This window comes from Dendrobium catenatum, unplaced genomic scaffold (assembly GCF_001605985.2).
Source record: "Dendrobium catenatum unplaced genomic scaffold, ASM160598v2 fragScaff_scaffold_123, whole genome shotgun sequence".
Classification (NCBI taxonomy): domain Eukaryota; kingdom Viridiplantae; phylum Streptophyta; class Magnoliopsida; order Asparagales; family Orchidaceae; genus Dendrobium; species Dendrobium catenatum.
The window spans coordinates 750,412-765,983 of NW_021318585.1; the positions used below are offsets into that span (position 1 = coordinate 750,412).

Below are 15,572 nucleotides of genomic sequence, written 5' to 3' on the forward strand. Positions count from 1 at the left end.
CAATAATAATCTCAAATACAATGACAAAGCCTTTTATATAGGCTGTCTAGAAATAAAATGCATAAAGACGATAACGCCCTTGGGCTACAATAAGCACTAATTCCCTCATAGGGGTACAAAAGGAAAAACATGAAATATAAATGACATGAATAAAATAAAACATCAAAAATAAAGGCTCTGAATCATGGCCGTCGATCGGCGTCTCCGGCGATGGTACACGTGTCGAAATCTGATGTCCCCATCAGTATAAGCCCAGAAAATGGTTGTATATGAATTTGATAAATTTCTTGCCTTAGTTCATTCTTAAGATATTGTATTGTGGCAATTCACCTAGCTTCTTAAGTATAAGATCTAAGCAGTATACAACACATGGAGTCCAATGAAGTTTTTTATCCATCAATTTGGCTCCTAATGCCCTATAAGCACTAGCGTTATTTGTTACAATTACAACCAAGTGCTCTCATATCTCCTCAACCACGATATCTAGCAATCCAAAAATGTAATCAGCATCCTTCCCTTAATCAGAAAGTATTCTAAAATTCAACAAAATAGTTATGTATAGATTGTTCATCAATATTTTAATCAAAGTAATGTTCCTAATGTAGATCACTATCAAACATCATAATAACCCCAATCTGGCTCCAAGTCATCCTAATTTCTTCAATAAATTTGTCTATGTTGGCCAACACCACCTTTTAAATCCACATTTTTAAATCATACACGAATATAAGTTTCAAGCCGCGACCATAAGCTTTCCATGAAACGAATCATATTGTAGTAGGAAAATCTCCCATTAATGGAAAAATTAATTCAAATTTAGGAACGAAAAACATTCAAATAAACAAACAAGCCAACAAATCCATCTAAAGAAAATGAAATTATTCAAACAATAAAAATTAAGTTTCATAAACTTTAACCCAAAAAAAGAAAATTTATGATTAAGACAGGATAATATTTGTGGATGAAAGAAACTTGGGTGTTATAAGAGAAAGCAACAGTGACATCAATGGCACTAGAGTTGGCCAGCAATGGCATAGGGCTAGCGGTAGGGGAATCGGGAGTCTTCATAAGAGAGAGGAATATGAGGTGACTCTCTCAGTCTCGGCTTTGTAGCGTGCATGCATTTTAGCTTGGTTTAGGTTATTTAATTACCATACAACAAAATACAAAAAAAAAAAAAACTTGAGGCATGCAACTCAAGCTACAGAGGCAAGACACATAGCCTCAACACATGTGAGGCGTATGTATGCCTCAAATGGATTATGCGAGGCATTTTTAATATAAATTATGTTGAGGCTTGTCTCATATTGCACAATTTTAAACGAGCTACAGAGGCAAGACACATCGCCTCAAACTATGTGAGTTGTATGCATAAACTGGACTACTCGAGGCATGCGTCTCAAGGCATTTTTAATATAAATTATGTTGAAGCTTGTCTCATATTGTGCAATTTTAAAAGATGAACTACGATGTATTGGCATGAAGGCAACCATTTGTAATTAGGGTAGGAATACATAGTCCAAAATTGAAGCATGGAAGAAACTTGCCACAATAGCAAGGTGTTGGGAGCTTCCAAGAGCTTCCCCCTTGGGATGATTTCTAGATAGACCATGAAAACATTGGGAAAGTAAAAAACAAAGTATTGATGGAATGGTGTTTATCTTAGGTTATTGGTTCCTCAATTTCAACACTTGGTCAAGCTCTCTTTGAATATTAGAGTTTTAGTGTTATTAATCTTGTCCACGTTTGCTATTTGTTAAATTCTTGCAAGTATCCACCGGTGCCAAATCCTTTGGGAAGCCATCTTTGTGGTATATAGTCTAGCAGACCTTTTAATCATGATTTCTTTTATATCTTAGTCCAGCGGGCAATCATGGTTATATAGTTTTACTAAGATTCTCATAGTTGTCTAGCATTGTAAGGGTTAGTCCTTTTGTTCTTTAGCACCCTATTAGTGTCATTAGACTTAAAACAAAGATAGTTTCAATAAATGAAAGGAAAGAAATACCAAATCCAATGGCAATACTAGAATATGAAGTGAGAAGGCAAAAAAATTTACCTCGAACTATGAGGGGCAATGTATTTATAACATGTATGTATTTAGAAAATGTTTTAAGAGTGAAGCTTTCATACAATATCTAAAAATAAGAGATTGTCCCTCAAATTGGAGGGTACGGCTACCCAGCTTAGAATAACATTTTAATGGGTCATCATCATTAGACTTATGATAAAGATAGCTTCAACAGATGGAAAGAAACAAATATCAAATCTAATGGAGAAATTAGAATTTGAAGCAAGAGAGGGTAAAAGGATTTAACAAAAACTTGGAGGGTTAAAGCTTAAAATAATATAAATAGTTATGAAATAATTTAAGAGAGAAGCTGTCATACAATATCTAATTATTCCCAAAAATGGGGGCATGACCAACCCTAATCCCCTGGTTTCACCATTTCCTCTATAAGGCACATAATATAAGTAGAGTAATAAATTATGAAAGCAATGGTAGTAAAAGTGAGGATGCATTAATAGGTTTAAATTTAATCATAGCTTATAAATCAATGTGCAAACAACATATTTAATTTGGCTGCATATGCTTCGTATAGACATCAAAAGATAAACTATATGTACGCAATAGGACTAGCATGCTAGTCATTTAAAAGAAAAAATCTCAAATCTCATTGGCGCCCTTCTTCAAAAAGCACTTCAAGGGACAATATATAGGTTTCTTGATAATTCATGAAATGCCTTTTAGGCATAGATGGACACCAAAGCTTAAAAAAAAAAGCATCAATTTCATGCACAAAACATATGAGAAATAAAAGTTGTGAATTCAACAATGGTTTGTATGCTAAGCAGCTACAATTTGATTCATCCGAAGACAGTCTTCTAAGACTTGAATTGGCATTCAGCACCGCCATCCATAAGTCAACGACACCTTTTAGGGTGTATATTTGGGATACATGCCATAGAGCCCTTTTGATTTAACGTATTTAGTTAACACTGAGGAGGATAGCAATGGTGGCTGGATTTTTTTTTAATTTTTTTTTATGTTTCCTTGCTTCCTTGATGGCAAGGTGGGTATTTATCTTTGAACTATTTTGTCCTTAGTGGGCTTGGCCCATGTCTGCCTATATTGGCTGGTGGTTGTGTATTCCCCATGCAATTACGGATTCATTGCTGGTTTTTTTTTCCCACCGGATTTTGGTTTCCAGTACTTGGAATTCCTGCTGTTTTCCCATGTAGTTTCGGTCTATTTTGCTGGGCTTTGATTTATTGTTGTTAGCCATTCCCCTTTCCCCTTTGGTTGATTTCTAGTCTAGCATTTTATCTTCTCAAGAAGAAGCCAGAAGAGGCTTCTATTGGCTACTTCGGGTGGCACATTTATGTGGGCTGTTGGGTTTTTTTCCTCCGATAAAAGGGGATGATTTGCTGCTGAAGTTTTGTATGATGAATGATGATAATATTTGGACACTATAACCTATGGGTTATTTAGCTTGCAAGCCATCCTCCTCTACCTTCTTTATTTTGTCTCAGTCTTCTATCTATTCTTCTATCCATAATTTCCATTCCACTTGTATCTTTCTTCTCAAATCTATGATAAGTTGTTTTATTTGAAGTTGTAAGATGTGTCTTTATTTATAATAGTATTGCTATGTTTATGAAAAGGAAGACCTGTAGTTTGCAATCCTATTGCTTTTCATTGCATCATGAAGAGTGGTGACAGTCACATCAATTCATGAAAGGATTTCTAATATCCACAAGGAGGTAGAGAAAAAATTGAAGAAAACATTGGCAAAATACAATGCACTTTTCAAGAAGATGATATACTTTTTTAGCACTTATGGAAGAATTACTTGAAAGATAAAGGATGAAAGATTGAATCAATCTACTATGGTCCATTTCAAATTTTACAAAAGATTATTGAAAAAGCATTATGCTTAGATCTGCCTTGCTACAACAGGATCAACTACATTATCAATGATGAGAATTTAAAACTATTTGATTTGTAAAATTTGAATGAAGAGGATAAAATAATGGTGATTCCAATAGTTGAAGTATCAACACTAGACTTAAAAGGCGCACTGCAAGAGAACTGCATTATGAACATGCAGAATACCTCAATGTGAGTTGGATTACTTGGATCAAAGCAGACATTCAATATCATTAAAAAGGTAAGAGCTACAGGAAAAATAAAAATAGTATATGAAATAATTAGACTAAGACTCTTCCAAAATCTATTACTACTGGCAAACGCAAATGAAACCAAAAGGGGCAACCATGATCATGGCAAATCTGTAGCTAACATTCAGTTGACAACAATATAGAAGAAGCCAGTCATATTCGATCACTTAGGATGACGATAACCAGTGTACCAAGAAGCTAGTTGATCCCTTTGGGCCGGGCAAGTTGGACTAGAGAACAGGTACAATGGTTTGATTCAAACCATCTAGGGTAGATTTTTTTTTTAAATTCTAGGTTCTGTTCCTAGATTTTTAGGTTTTTAACCAGGCATTTCCTAGTATTTAGGAGGTAGTTATCTATAATCTAAGATTGGTTGTCTTAGATTTCAAATTTTACAAAAAATTTCTTCTCCTAGAATTTAGTAATAAGTTAAAATTTGAATTTTCCACGATTGTCTTATAAACAGAGTATCATTTGACCCACTAAAACTTAGATAAATTTCAAGTTGACATTTTTAGATTTATTACTCTCTCCCCCTCATTGTTTTCATCAGATGCATGAAAGACCAGGAGCAAGGCCAGCCCTTCTATCCACTTTTTCTCTCGCTTTTGGTTCAAACTGCGAAACACCAAGATAAGCAGTAGCCCCGCACAACTAAAGTTCATCTTAGGATGGGTTCTAAATTGGCTTAAATCTGGCCAAAAACCATGATTTGTTATGAGAACAGCACGTCTCAGTTAATTCAAGAGGAATCTGAGTAAGAAGGAGAAAAGGAACCATCCAATAGCTTGTCCATAACTACCGACGGCTCCAGGACTTCTAAATCATATAACCAACTTTTGGTTACTTGATTTTTAATAAGGGTTGGATCAGTAGAACGGAAAAAGGTTCCAAGGTGTTTTATGTTGCTGGCCTGCAGCAATTGGAAACTAAATTGAACAAAAAACTTCAGCCAAGCCTATTAAAAGTTCACAAGAAAGGCAACAAACTCGGTTTGATATATGTGCATGATGATTACAAAAGTTTGAAAAAATAAACCAAAACAAACACAAGAAAATGTCTATATCCATCGAAGCCAACCATCAGCTACCCTCCTAAATTAAATCTCACGAGTATTCCACTTATAATTCAGGCATAAACTCCTGGTATACATTAGACAGAAAACACTGACTCATAATTAACACTGAAATCCTACAAACACAAATTTGTAAATTTGTTGAAGATGATTTATCATCAGGTAAAATATTAAACATGATATCTAGCAAGAAAGAGTCTGTTATGTATACATTAAAGCATGGTTAAAAATTGCGCAATATGAGGCCCGTCTTTGTCAATTCCAGTAAAAAACGCCTTGAGTTTTTTTTATGAGGCTTGCGCCTCAACTTGGTTGAGGCCCGCCTCGCCTCACGCTTTATATATTAAAACTTACATAAATCTTGAAGTAAATGCCCGACATTTGACTCTATAGGAGAGGAGGAAGGGGAGAGAACAGTTCACCATAATGATGATTCAAATGAGGAACCCTTTAGTGATGACAATGCTTATGACTTATGAGTTCTTATGTGATATGTCATTGCTATTTATTTTTGGAAATTGGAATTATATGTTAATGAAAAGAATACTGGGATTTGGGAAAGATAGAATATTGAGTTGAACTATGTTTCATGTTGTCTTATTATAGAGATATTTTGATTTCACTTCATATCTTATGTTTTTTATGTTTTATATTATTCACTCATTAGTATATAAAAAATTTATCATTTTATGTTTACGCGATCTTTTGATTTTGAGGCTTACGCCTCAAAACGCCTTGAGGCTTACGCCTCGCCTCACGAATGAAAAACGCCTCAATACCCGAATACACAATTTTAAACATTGCATTAAAGTAACAGAAGTTTCACAAAAAAAAAAAAAAAAACCTACCTCATTTTTCCCAGGCAAGATGGGCTTTCCATGAAGGAGTTCTGCAAAAATACAACCAACCGACCACATGTCTACAGCTGGACCATACTTCGTTGCTCCAAGCAGTAATTCTGGAGGCCTGCATTACAACCATCGAGAAAATGAAATGTGATCACTTGAGTAGACTAGTTCATGGACAAGTCACGTATTGCCATTGTATTTGATATATTAAATGCTCTTATTCAAATAACCGATGTAGTCAAAAGGAAATAAACGGGCAAGGCAGCAAAATAAACATAAACAGTAGAAAGCAATATTATCATCATAATTATATGGAATAGTAACTGATGATGTAAGCATCTTACCTATACCACAGAGTTATTACACGATTAGTTAAGTTTCCATTGTGTTCACTAGAAAATGAGCGCGCAAGTCCAAAATCAGCAAGCTTTAGATTTCCCTCGTTATCAATCAGTAAATTAGAACCTGCAACAGATCCAAAAAAAATACAATGAGCAATTTTGCACATAATGTCATGCAATAATAATTTGTGCAACAAATGTAAATAATTACAACCTTTGATGTCACGATGAAGCACCTGGTTAACGTGACAATAATGTAGTCCAGTTAACAGCTGCCTCATGTAACACTACCATAATAAGAACAGAGGTTCAGTAAAATACCACGAACTAAAACGATAAATCAACCACTAAAAGTTACCATACCTTTATTTGCGGTACAGAGAATCTCATACCCGGACGATCTGCCAAGCCAGTTAGATCATGATCCATATATTCAAAAACCATATAGATGCTTCCTTTGTATTTGTTCCCATCTAGACATCTCAACAAAATTTAATAATGTTAGCAAAATGTTTTCTTCAAAATAATCTGAAACCATCAGCTAATTTCCACCAGTTCATAAGATAAGTGAATTGCTAATAATTATAAGATTCATAGGTATACTAATCAATAATATGCCATAGGACCCACCTGGCTTTCCTTGTTCATCTTTCTCTGGACCTGGAAACGTATAAAAATGTAATATGTAAGAGAACAACTCAAACATCAGCCAAAAAATAAAAACAATTCAGGATCGAACCTGGAGATGTCACAATCTCTTTCAGTTGGATGACATTCTGATGCTGCAGCTTCTTTAGGATTTTTATTTCTCGTATTGCAGTAATGGGGAACTGTAGAAGAAATATATTGCCATGAATATCTAAAATGCAATAGGGCCAAAAGCGAAAAAAAAAATTGTTCGCCCCTGCTGTGGAAGATAAATGGAACCATACCCCTTCTCTTTCATTGTCCATCCTAATTTTCTTAAGCGCTACAATTTCTCCAGTCCTGATTTCTTTAGCCATGTACACTTGTCTGCAATTTCAGAAGCACCAAACCCCAGTATTAAGTATGAGCCAAGAGATTGGGCAATAAATGTTGGATAGAAAGTATAGACATCCAATAACATCAGCAAACTAATATTAGTTAGGCAAAATAAATAAGTCTAAACCATCAATAATATTTCAATTCAAAATCTCTAAAAAATTCCAAGCTGAAGAGTGAAGAGCCTTTCTAAACAAATTCGAAAAGCATGAACATGTTCGCTGTCCGACTCCAAAATAATAGAATAAATTATTTAAAAAACATAAAGTATTCAACCACTGCGAGCTATTGCATACAGCAAATATATGAACCGATCTTGAAGGATATAAGTGCACATCTCTCCCAAAAAAGTTGACAATGTCCAGTCAAGTATGATGACTTTATTCAATATTAATGAGTTGCTATTTCCGAAAAAAAAACAACAGAGACACCGCCGTCTGCAAGATAAAATTTAACTCATAAGGGCAAAAAGCCACAATACCCATGAACAAACCCAGAACGCATAAACCTTTTATGGCATTCAGAAGTATATCTCCACATCCAAATAGTAAACAAGAATAAAAAAGGGATGACGCAAAATGTTGGTGTTTTAATGCTTCTTAAATATGAGAGCAAAAGCTCAATAGACAATAATCAAAATAGTAGATGAGCATGATAAAAAAATAATGAAAAGCCAAGTAAAACCAATGCTTTCAAAGGTAACAATGATGAAAAATGAATGCATTCGCTATTAATTAAAAGTCAATTCAATGACTAGCCAATGGATAAAGAAATAAACATTTCTCATTCAAAACTGGGTGAAAAGTACAAGTATACGAGAATTGAAAATGCTTTAAGATTATCCAACCAACCCATAAGTCCCTTCACCAATCTGCTCCAGTTTCTCAAAGCAATCCACACCACGCGAACCCCAAGAGGGGGATTCATCAAGGTTTAACTGCCCAGAAGCAGCTACCGCCATCCAATAGACTACCTAATAGACTTTCCAAGTTCTGCATATTCATCAATCAAATAAACTATCCATAAGAAACGAAGGAAGATATTAGTGTTGAAAAATAAGAAACACCATATCATAATAGCATAACTTTCGAAGCAAGTTTATGATTAAATGAAAATGGGAAGAAATAGAACTTGTTCATCTAATCCTCCAAAATTTAACAATATGTGAATGAACATAAGAGAAGAAAGGAGAGTTGCGGGAAAAAATTACTAATAAAACCAGTACAAATAGTACATCACATGAAACATCTACTAGCCACCACAGTAGAAATAGCAGTTATTACCTAAAACATACACATGCATAGTGCATAATATAGACAAACTGAATAAAACTTATAGCAATTGTCAAGGGTTATGATCCTAATAAAGAAAAAATATATTAAATAAAACTGTCTACCTTCGAGTGTAGTACTAGTCTATAATTCAATATCCCCATACGATCCAGAAAATTAGCACCAAATGATGAATAACCCAACAACAACATCAAGCCTTTATCCCACTACGTGGGGTCGGCTACATGAATCCTTTTTCTCCATTGTGTCCTATTAAAAGTCAAATTCTCGTTTAAATCTAATAAAGAAAGGTCATTCCTAATATTTTCTAACCAAGTCTTTTTAGGTCTACCCCCTACCTTTCTTAACATAAGTCAAATCTAATACCTCTACTCTCCTAACCGGGTCATCACAAGGCCGCCGTTTTATGTGACCAAACCATCTAAGGCGACTTTCTCTAATCTTATCTTCTACTGGAGCTACTCCAACCTTTTCACGTATATGCTCATTTTGTATCCTATCTATAAGGGTAAAGCCACTCATCTACCTAAGCATCCTCATATCTGCCACACTTAACTTAGTATTATGCTTCTCTTTTAAAGGCCAACATTCGGCACCATAAAGCATTGCAGGCCTCACTACCATCTTATAGAATTTTCCCTTAAGTTTGAGGGGTACATTTCTATCACATAACAAGCCCGATGCATTCCTCCACTTCAACCATCCAACTTGAATTCTGCTGATAATATCCCCATCTATTTCACCATCACAATGAACAATAGATCCAAGATATCTAAAACGTGTACTCTTATTAATGACTTGATCGCCCAAAGTCACAATCCCCTCACTAGGTCTATTACTACTAAAATTACACTCCATATATTCCGTTTTAGATCTACTCAAGCAAAAACCTTTAGACTCTAAGGTTGACCTCCATAATTCAAGTTTACCTTCAACTCCCTCTCTAGTCTTATCAACAAGAAGAATATCATAAGCAAAAAGCATACACCAAGGTACATCTTCTTGCAAATGTCTAGTGAGAACATTCATGACTAAAGCAAAAAGATATGGGCTTAAGGCTGATCCTTGATGTAACCCAACCGAAATAGGGAAATACTTGGTCAATCCACCTTGTGTTTGAACACAAGTAATAGCTCCTGCATACATATCTTTAATGATTTGAATATAAGCATTATTGACTCCTTTCTTTTCAAGAACTCTCCATAGCACTTCTCTTGGAACTTTATCATATGCTTTTTCTAAATCAATAAATATCATATGTAGATCCTCCTTATTTTCTCTATATTTCTCCATCAAACCTCTTAATAAATGTATGGCTTCCATAATCGACCTACCCGGCATGAATCCAAATTGATTTTGAGAAACATTAGTATCACGCCGCAACCTATGCTCCATAACTCGCTCCCATAGTTTTAAAGTAAGACACATTAACTTAATACCTCTATAATTCGCACAATCTTGTGCATCACCTATAAATTTAAATGACAAAACCTATAAATTAACCATATAAACAGATGCATGCCTTATCTACAATGCTCATAATCCAAATAACCAATAATATATTAATTAGAATCATAAATTTGGTACCTCACTCTAGTTTAATTAACAAATAATTAAATTAAGCAACGGATAAATAAATTCTTTGTCCATGCAATAGTAATTAGTATGAAACCTGAAATTGTCCCTGGGGCACAATAAATGGCGTATTCAGGGAATGGAATTCCAAGTAAAGCTGAGTCCGAGGAAATGTTTGGCTACAAGAATTAGCCAAGATGTAGCTAAAAATTTAGGTTAAATCGGGCCATACAGTTTTTGAACCACATAATTCCTACTGCCTTCTTAAATCTTCTTTTCCTCCCATCATAGGTTAAATGCTGTATTTAGAAAATACTGGAAAATGAAGAATTTAAGATATTTATGCCACTTCTCTTCATTGTGCCCCTTCTTCTCCAATATTTAAAGCCTAAACCTTCAATATATATATATATATAAATGATGTAGGCAAAAATACAATTCCTTGGGTATTTAATGTTGGGCTAAAATTAGCTTAATGAGCTTGGCCCATTTCCTTTTTGTTGTTTGGTGTTTGGATGGCTGTTAGGCGCCTTGTTGTTTGGTTCCTGATCCTGCCGTGCCTTTTTTTCCTTGATATATGTTGGGTTTCTTGGCTGTTCCGAGTTTGGCTGGCTGTTAGGCTGCTTGTCCGTTTGGTTCTTGGGTTGGTCATGCCTTTTTTCCTGGGTTTTCCCTCTATTTTGGTTGGCTGATTTGGGCTTTGTTGGTTTCCTTTCCCTATTTATAGGGGCTGATGGCTGCTGTTGGAAGGGTGGTTGAACCTTATTTTATCTCTAAAACCTGACGGTTTTCTTCCGAAGCTTGAGAGCTTCTTCTTCCCTACTTACTTGTTCTTCTAAGACTTCTACCTAGTTCTTATCTCCACAATTTACCCTTCCATTGTATCCTTCCTCTTAAGTTTTTATAAGTTGTAGTGTGCCTTTGTTTTAATATTATTGTTATCTTGTTTATATTTGTCTATGTTTTAAGAAAGGAATGTTGTGTCTTTGTGCTATTATTTTGTTGCGTCAATTTGATATCAGAGCCTTTGAATGTTGTTCTATTCTTCTTTTCTTTTTTATAAAAATATGGATAATCAGCAAGCTGAATGGCAACGTATGTTTATGCAACAACTGGTTAACCTACAACAACAAATGTAAGTAATGACAAATACCTTGGCTACACTAAGTCCAAAAGGCAAACCTATTTTGAAACAAAATGCGGGATCCAATAAGGTGAAATCTATATTCCAACGAGCAGATTCTAGTTGTTTGCAAAACTCACTTTGGAGAAAGCCTATTGATGAAGTTGGTTCTTCAATTAATCCTGATTCAGTTCATGATCTTGGTAGTAAGTTGTCGTATTTTCCTCCTACAAAGCAACATCCAAAAAAAGAAGAAGAAATGGAGCTAGGTTATGCTCCTCAAGATGCTCAGTTTACTATTTATCCAATCAATGATATTGTAGATAAATTTGATACTCAAACATTAGACAAAGTTGAAGTCGTGGATAGGATGGCAGTGTGAGGAACAATGTATTAAAAAAAAGAGCGAGGTGCAAACACAGACTGACAAAGAGACGACCATGAAAGGCACAATGGAGAAACTGTTATTTTTTAAAGTTGATATGATGAAGCAACGTTGCAATATGTTGATCAATCATTCAACCTATCTGCTGCAAAATGTCGTTGAATGAAGTAAACATGGAAGAAGAGAAGGCGAGGCCGCCAGAAGAACTGCAATTGGGAACAACGGCCATGGAGGAAGTTGTTGATAAAGCCTTTATAGCCCATCAAAATATTGAAGGAAACATGCAGTTTATAGAGGATGAACAACTTGAATTGATGAATCAAGTTGTGTCAAGTAATGGTTTATCATCCATTATTTTTCTTGACAAGTATACTTTGGTTAGCAGTATTTTCTCAAAAGATGTTGAGCTTTTTGAAAGAGTTGGTTCAACCACATCATGAAAAACCTTATTTTGAAAAAAAAAAAATCATTCAATTGTTGAAAAGATATTAACAGGTACTGCTAAAAGCAAACAATTGTGTGGGACTTTGCCCCTTACTGTTCGTAATGATGATGTGGATATTTGTACAACCCAAGCAAAACATGGAGTGCACCAACGACTCTTGGTTGGATGGAATTGACGCCCCCCTGACTGACTGTTGAAGATGAGGAGTTGCAGCTTCATCATCCTGATATCTCTCAGCAGATGATTGAAGCGATCCAGGAGATGAGATTCTCCACCTAGGAATAATTGATGTAGGCAAAAAAACATTTCCTTGGGTATTTAATGTTGTTCTAAAATTAGCTTAATGGGTTGGCCCATTTCCTTTTTGTTGTTTGGTGTTTGGATGGCAATTGGGTGCCTGGTTGTTTGGTTCCTGATCCTGCCGTGTCTTTTTTCCTTGGTTTCTGTTGGGTTTATTGGCTGTTACGATTCTGGCTGGCTGTTGGGTTGCTTGTCCGTTCGGTTCTTGGGCTGGCCGCTTTTTTTTTTTTGGGTTTTCCCTCCGTTTTGGTTGGCTAATTTGGGCGGCTACTTTAAGTGTTTATTGGTTTCCTTTCCCTATTTGATGTAGGCAAAGGGGGGGGTCAAATCAAACAAAAAAAAATTGGTTTTGACTTCCCTTGAGCTTGCTAGCTCAATAAATTTTGAGCTGCAATTTAGCTCATTATGAGCCGGTTTTTAGTTCATTTATTGAACCAAAAGTTAACTCATTATTAGCTATGTTTTAGTTCATTTATTTACCTATTTATGTAACTCTTTATTTATAATTTTATCTCTTAAAAATTCTGAGCTTTGTCCCTTGGGTTTCCAAGAATGGCTCCTTGGTTTCCCCGGTTGACTGCTGGTTTTCCGTGCTGGGTGGCCTTTCTCGTGCCTTGGTGCTTCAGTTCCGTGCGGGCCTCCTTGGCTTTTGCGGCTGCCTCTTCGGGTTTCTCTTGGGTTGTTTTCCCGTGGCTAATGGGGGGCTTTTCCGTGGCTTTGGTGCTTCGTTTCCTGGAGTTGACTGATGGCTTTTCATTTCCCTTATTTAATATAGAATATTAAAGGGTTTTTGGGGCTGTTTGTATTCCCCTCCCTTGTCTACATATAGAAGATGTTTTGTGGTTGTTTTAGAAATGTGATAAGAGAATTTTTGGTAAGAAATCTTAGTGATTTTCTTGGAAGAGCTTGAGAGCTTCTCCTTCTTCTTCTATCTCTTGGGGAGACTTGCGAGTTCTTTCCACCCTTCTTCTCGGCTTCTAATCTCTTTCGTCTCTCCGCAATTACCCTTCCATCTGTATCTTTCTTCTCTTGGAAAGCAAGTTTAGGTGTTTTTTATTTGAGTCGATTGTAAGAGTCTTTATATATCAAAGTATCTTTTAATATTATGTTTCTAAGTGTTCTTTTTATATGAAATGTAAAAAGTTGGTTCTAAAGTTTCTAAGTTATCTCTCCTTTTTAGTATAGTTATGTCATTCTTCTATTTAGTAAGTTGTTTTGTTTTTTGTGATCGAAAATTTGGGTCCCTCACCCTGGATTTTTGATTGCATCATTTTTTGTATCAGAGCAAATTAGGAAGTCCTAGGCTTTTTAAGTTGGTTTGTCAAGTCAAGTCAAGTTGTGTGAGTCTTGTAAGTCTTATGAGTCTAAGTTGTTTTAGGTTGAGTCTGTATTTGAGTCAAAGTTTATTGTTGAGTCTTTCTTATAAAAATGGAAAAACCCAAAAAAAAAAATTGATTCATTCAAGGATGAAAACAAGCCAGATGATCCTGAAGTCCCTCTTCCGATGGACAAATGGATTCCAACAGAAGGTGATTCAACAGATCCGCTTCAAGGCAGATTATACAAACTTCAATATCACATGTTCTTATGTGATCAGAAATTCGAGAAATGGAAGACGTATCTACAAAAATAGTTCAAGAAAGAGCAAGAAGAAATTTTGAAGAAGTTTGGAGAAAATATTAAAGAGTTAGATGCACTGCCTTCACCTCCTCAGAAGAAAACAAAAGCTAACTCATCGGGAGATGAGTCCTCAAGAAGGGGAGTCTGATGTAGGCAAAGGGGGGTCACTTGAGCATGCTAGCTCAATAAATTTTGAGCTGAAATTTAGCTCATTATGAGCCGGTTTTTAGTTCATTTATTGAACTAAAAGTTAACTCATTATTAGCTATGTTTTAGTTCATTTATTTACCTATTTATGTAACTCTTTATTTATAGTTTTATCTCTTAAAATTCTGAGCTTTGTCCCTTGGGTTTCCAAGAATGGCTCCTTGGTTTCCCCGGTTGGCTGCTAGTTTTCCATGTTGGGTGGCCTTTCTCGTGCCTTAGTGCTTCGGTTCCTTGCGGGCCTTCTTGGCTTTTGCGACTGCCTCTTCGGGTTTCGCCTGGGCTGTTTTCCCGTGGCTGATGGGGGGCTTTTCCGTGGCTCTGGTGCTTCGTTTCCTGGAGTTGACTGCTGGCTTTTCATTTCCCTTATTTAATATAGAATATTAAAGGGTTTTTGGAGTTGTTTGTATTCCCCTCCCTTGTCTATATATAGAAGATGTTTTTTTTTTTTGAAAGAAATCTTAGTGATTTTCTTGGAAGAGCTTGAGAGCTTCTTCTTCTTCTTCTATCTCTTGGGGAGACTTGCAAATTCTTTCCACCCTTCTTCTCGGCTTATAATCTCTTTCGTCTCTCCGCAAGTACCCTTCCATCTGTATCTTTCTTCTCTTGAAAAGCAAGTTTAGGTGTTTTTTATTTGAGTCGATTGTAAGAGTCTTTATATATCAAAGTGTCTTTTAATATTATGTTTCTAAGTGTTCTTTTATATGAAATATAAGAGTTTGTTCTAAAGTTTCTAAGTTATCTCTCCTTTTTAGTATAGTTATGTCATTCTTCTATTTAGTAAGTTGTTTTGTTTTTTGTCATCGAAAATTTGGGTCCCTCTCCTCAGAGTTTTGATTACATCATTTTTGGTATCAGAGCAAGCTAGGAAGTTTAGGCTTTTTAAGTTGGTTTGTCAAGTCAAGTCAAATTGTGTGAGTCTTGTAAGTCTTGTGACTTGTGAGTCTAAGTTTCTTTATGTTGAGTCTATATTTGAGTCAAAGTTTATTGTTGAGTCTTTCTTTTAAAAATGGAAAGAGACAAAAAAAATCGATTCATTCAAGGATGAAAACAAGCCAGATGATCCTGAAGTCCCTCTTCCGATGGACAGATGGATTCCAACAGAAGGTGATTCAACAGATCCGCTTCAAGACAGATTATACAAACTTCAATATCACAT

General features: G+C 35.5%; 1 protein-coding gene across 1 annotated transcript in view; it reads right to left on the bottom strand.

Annotated features, from left to right (window-relative positions):
- Window positions 1–4,924: 4,924 nt before the first annotated feature.
- Window positions 4,925–15,572, bottom strand: part of LOC110102683 (cyclin-dependent kinase C-2-like) — a 13,162-nt gene continuing 2,514 nt past the window's right edge. The window contains exons 3-11 of the mRNA XM_028698040.1: window positions 8,321–8,461; window positions 7,379–7,460; window positions 7,186–7,276; window positions 7,077–7,106; window positions 6,810–6,919; window positions 6,661–6,733; window positions 6,450–6,570; window positions 6,106–6,223; window positions 4,925–5,095 (exon numbers count right to left, since the gene is read on the bottom strand). Coding sequence (XP_028553873.1) covers window positions 4,925–5,095; window positions 6,106–6,223; window positions 6,450–6,570; window positions 6,661–6,733; window positions 6,810–6,919; window positions 7,077–7,106; window positions 7,186–7,276; window positions 7,379–7,460; window positions 8,321–8,430 — 906 coding nt within the window. The 5' untranslated portion in view covers window positions 8,431–8,461. The remainder of the gene's footprint in view (window positions 5,096–6,105; window positions 6,224–6,449; window positions 6,571–6,660; window positions 6,734–6,809; window positions 6,920–7,076; window positions 7,107–7,185; window positions 7,277–7,378; window positions 7,461–8,320; window positions 8,462–15,572) is intronic.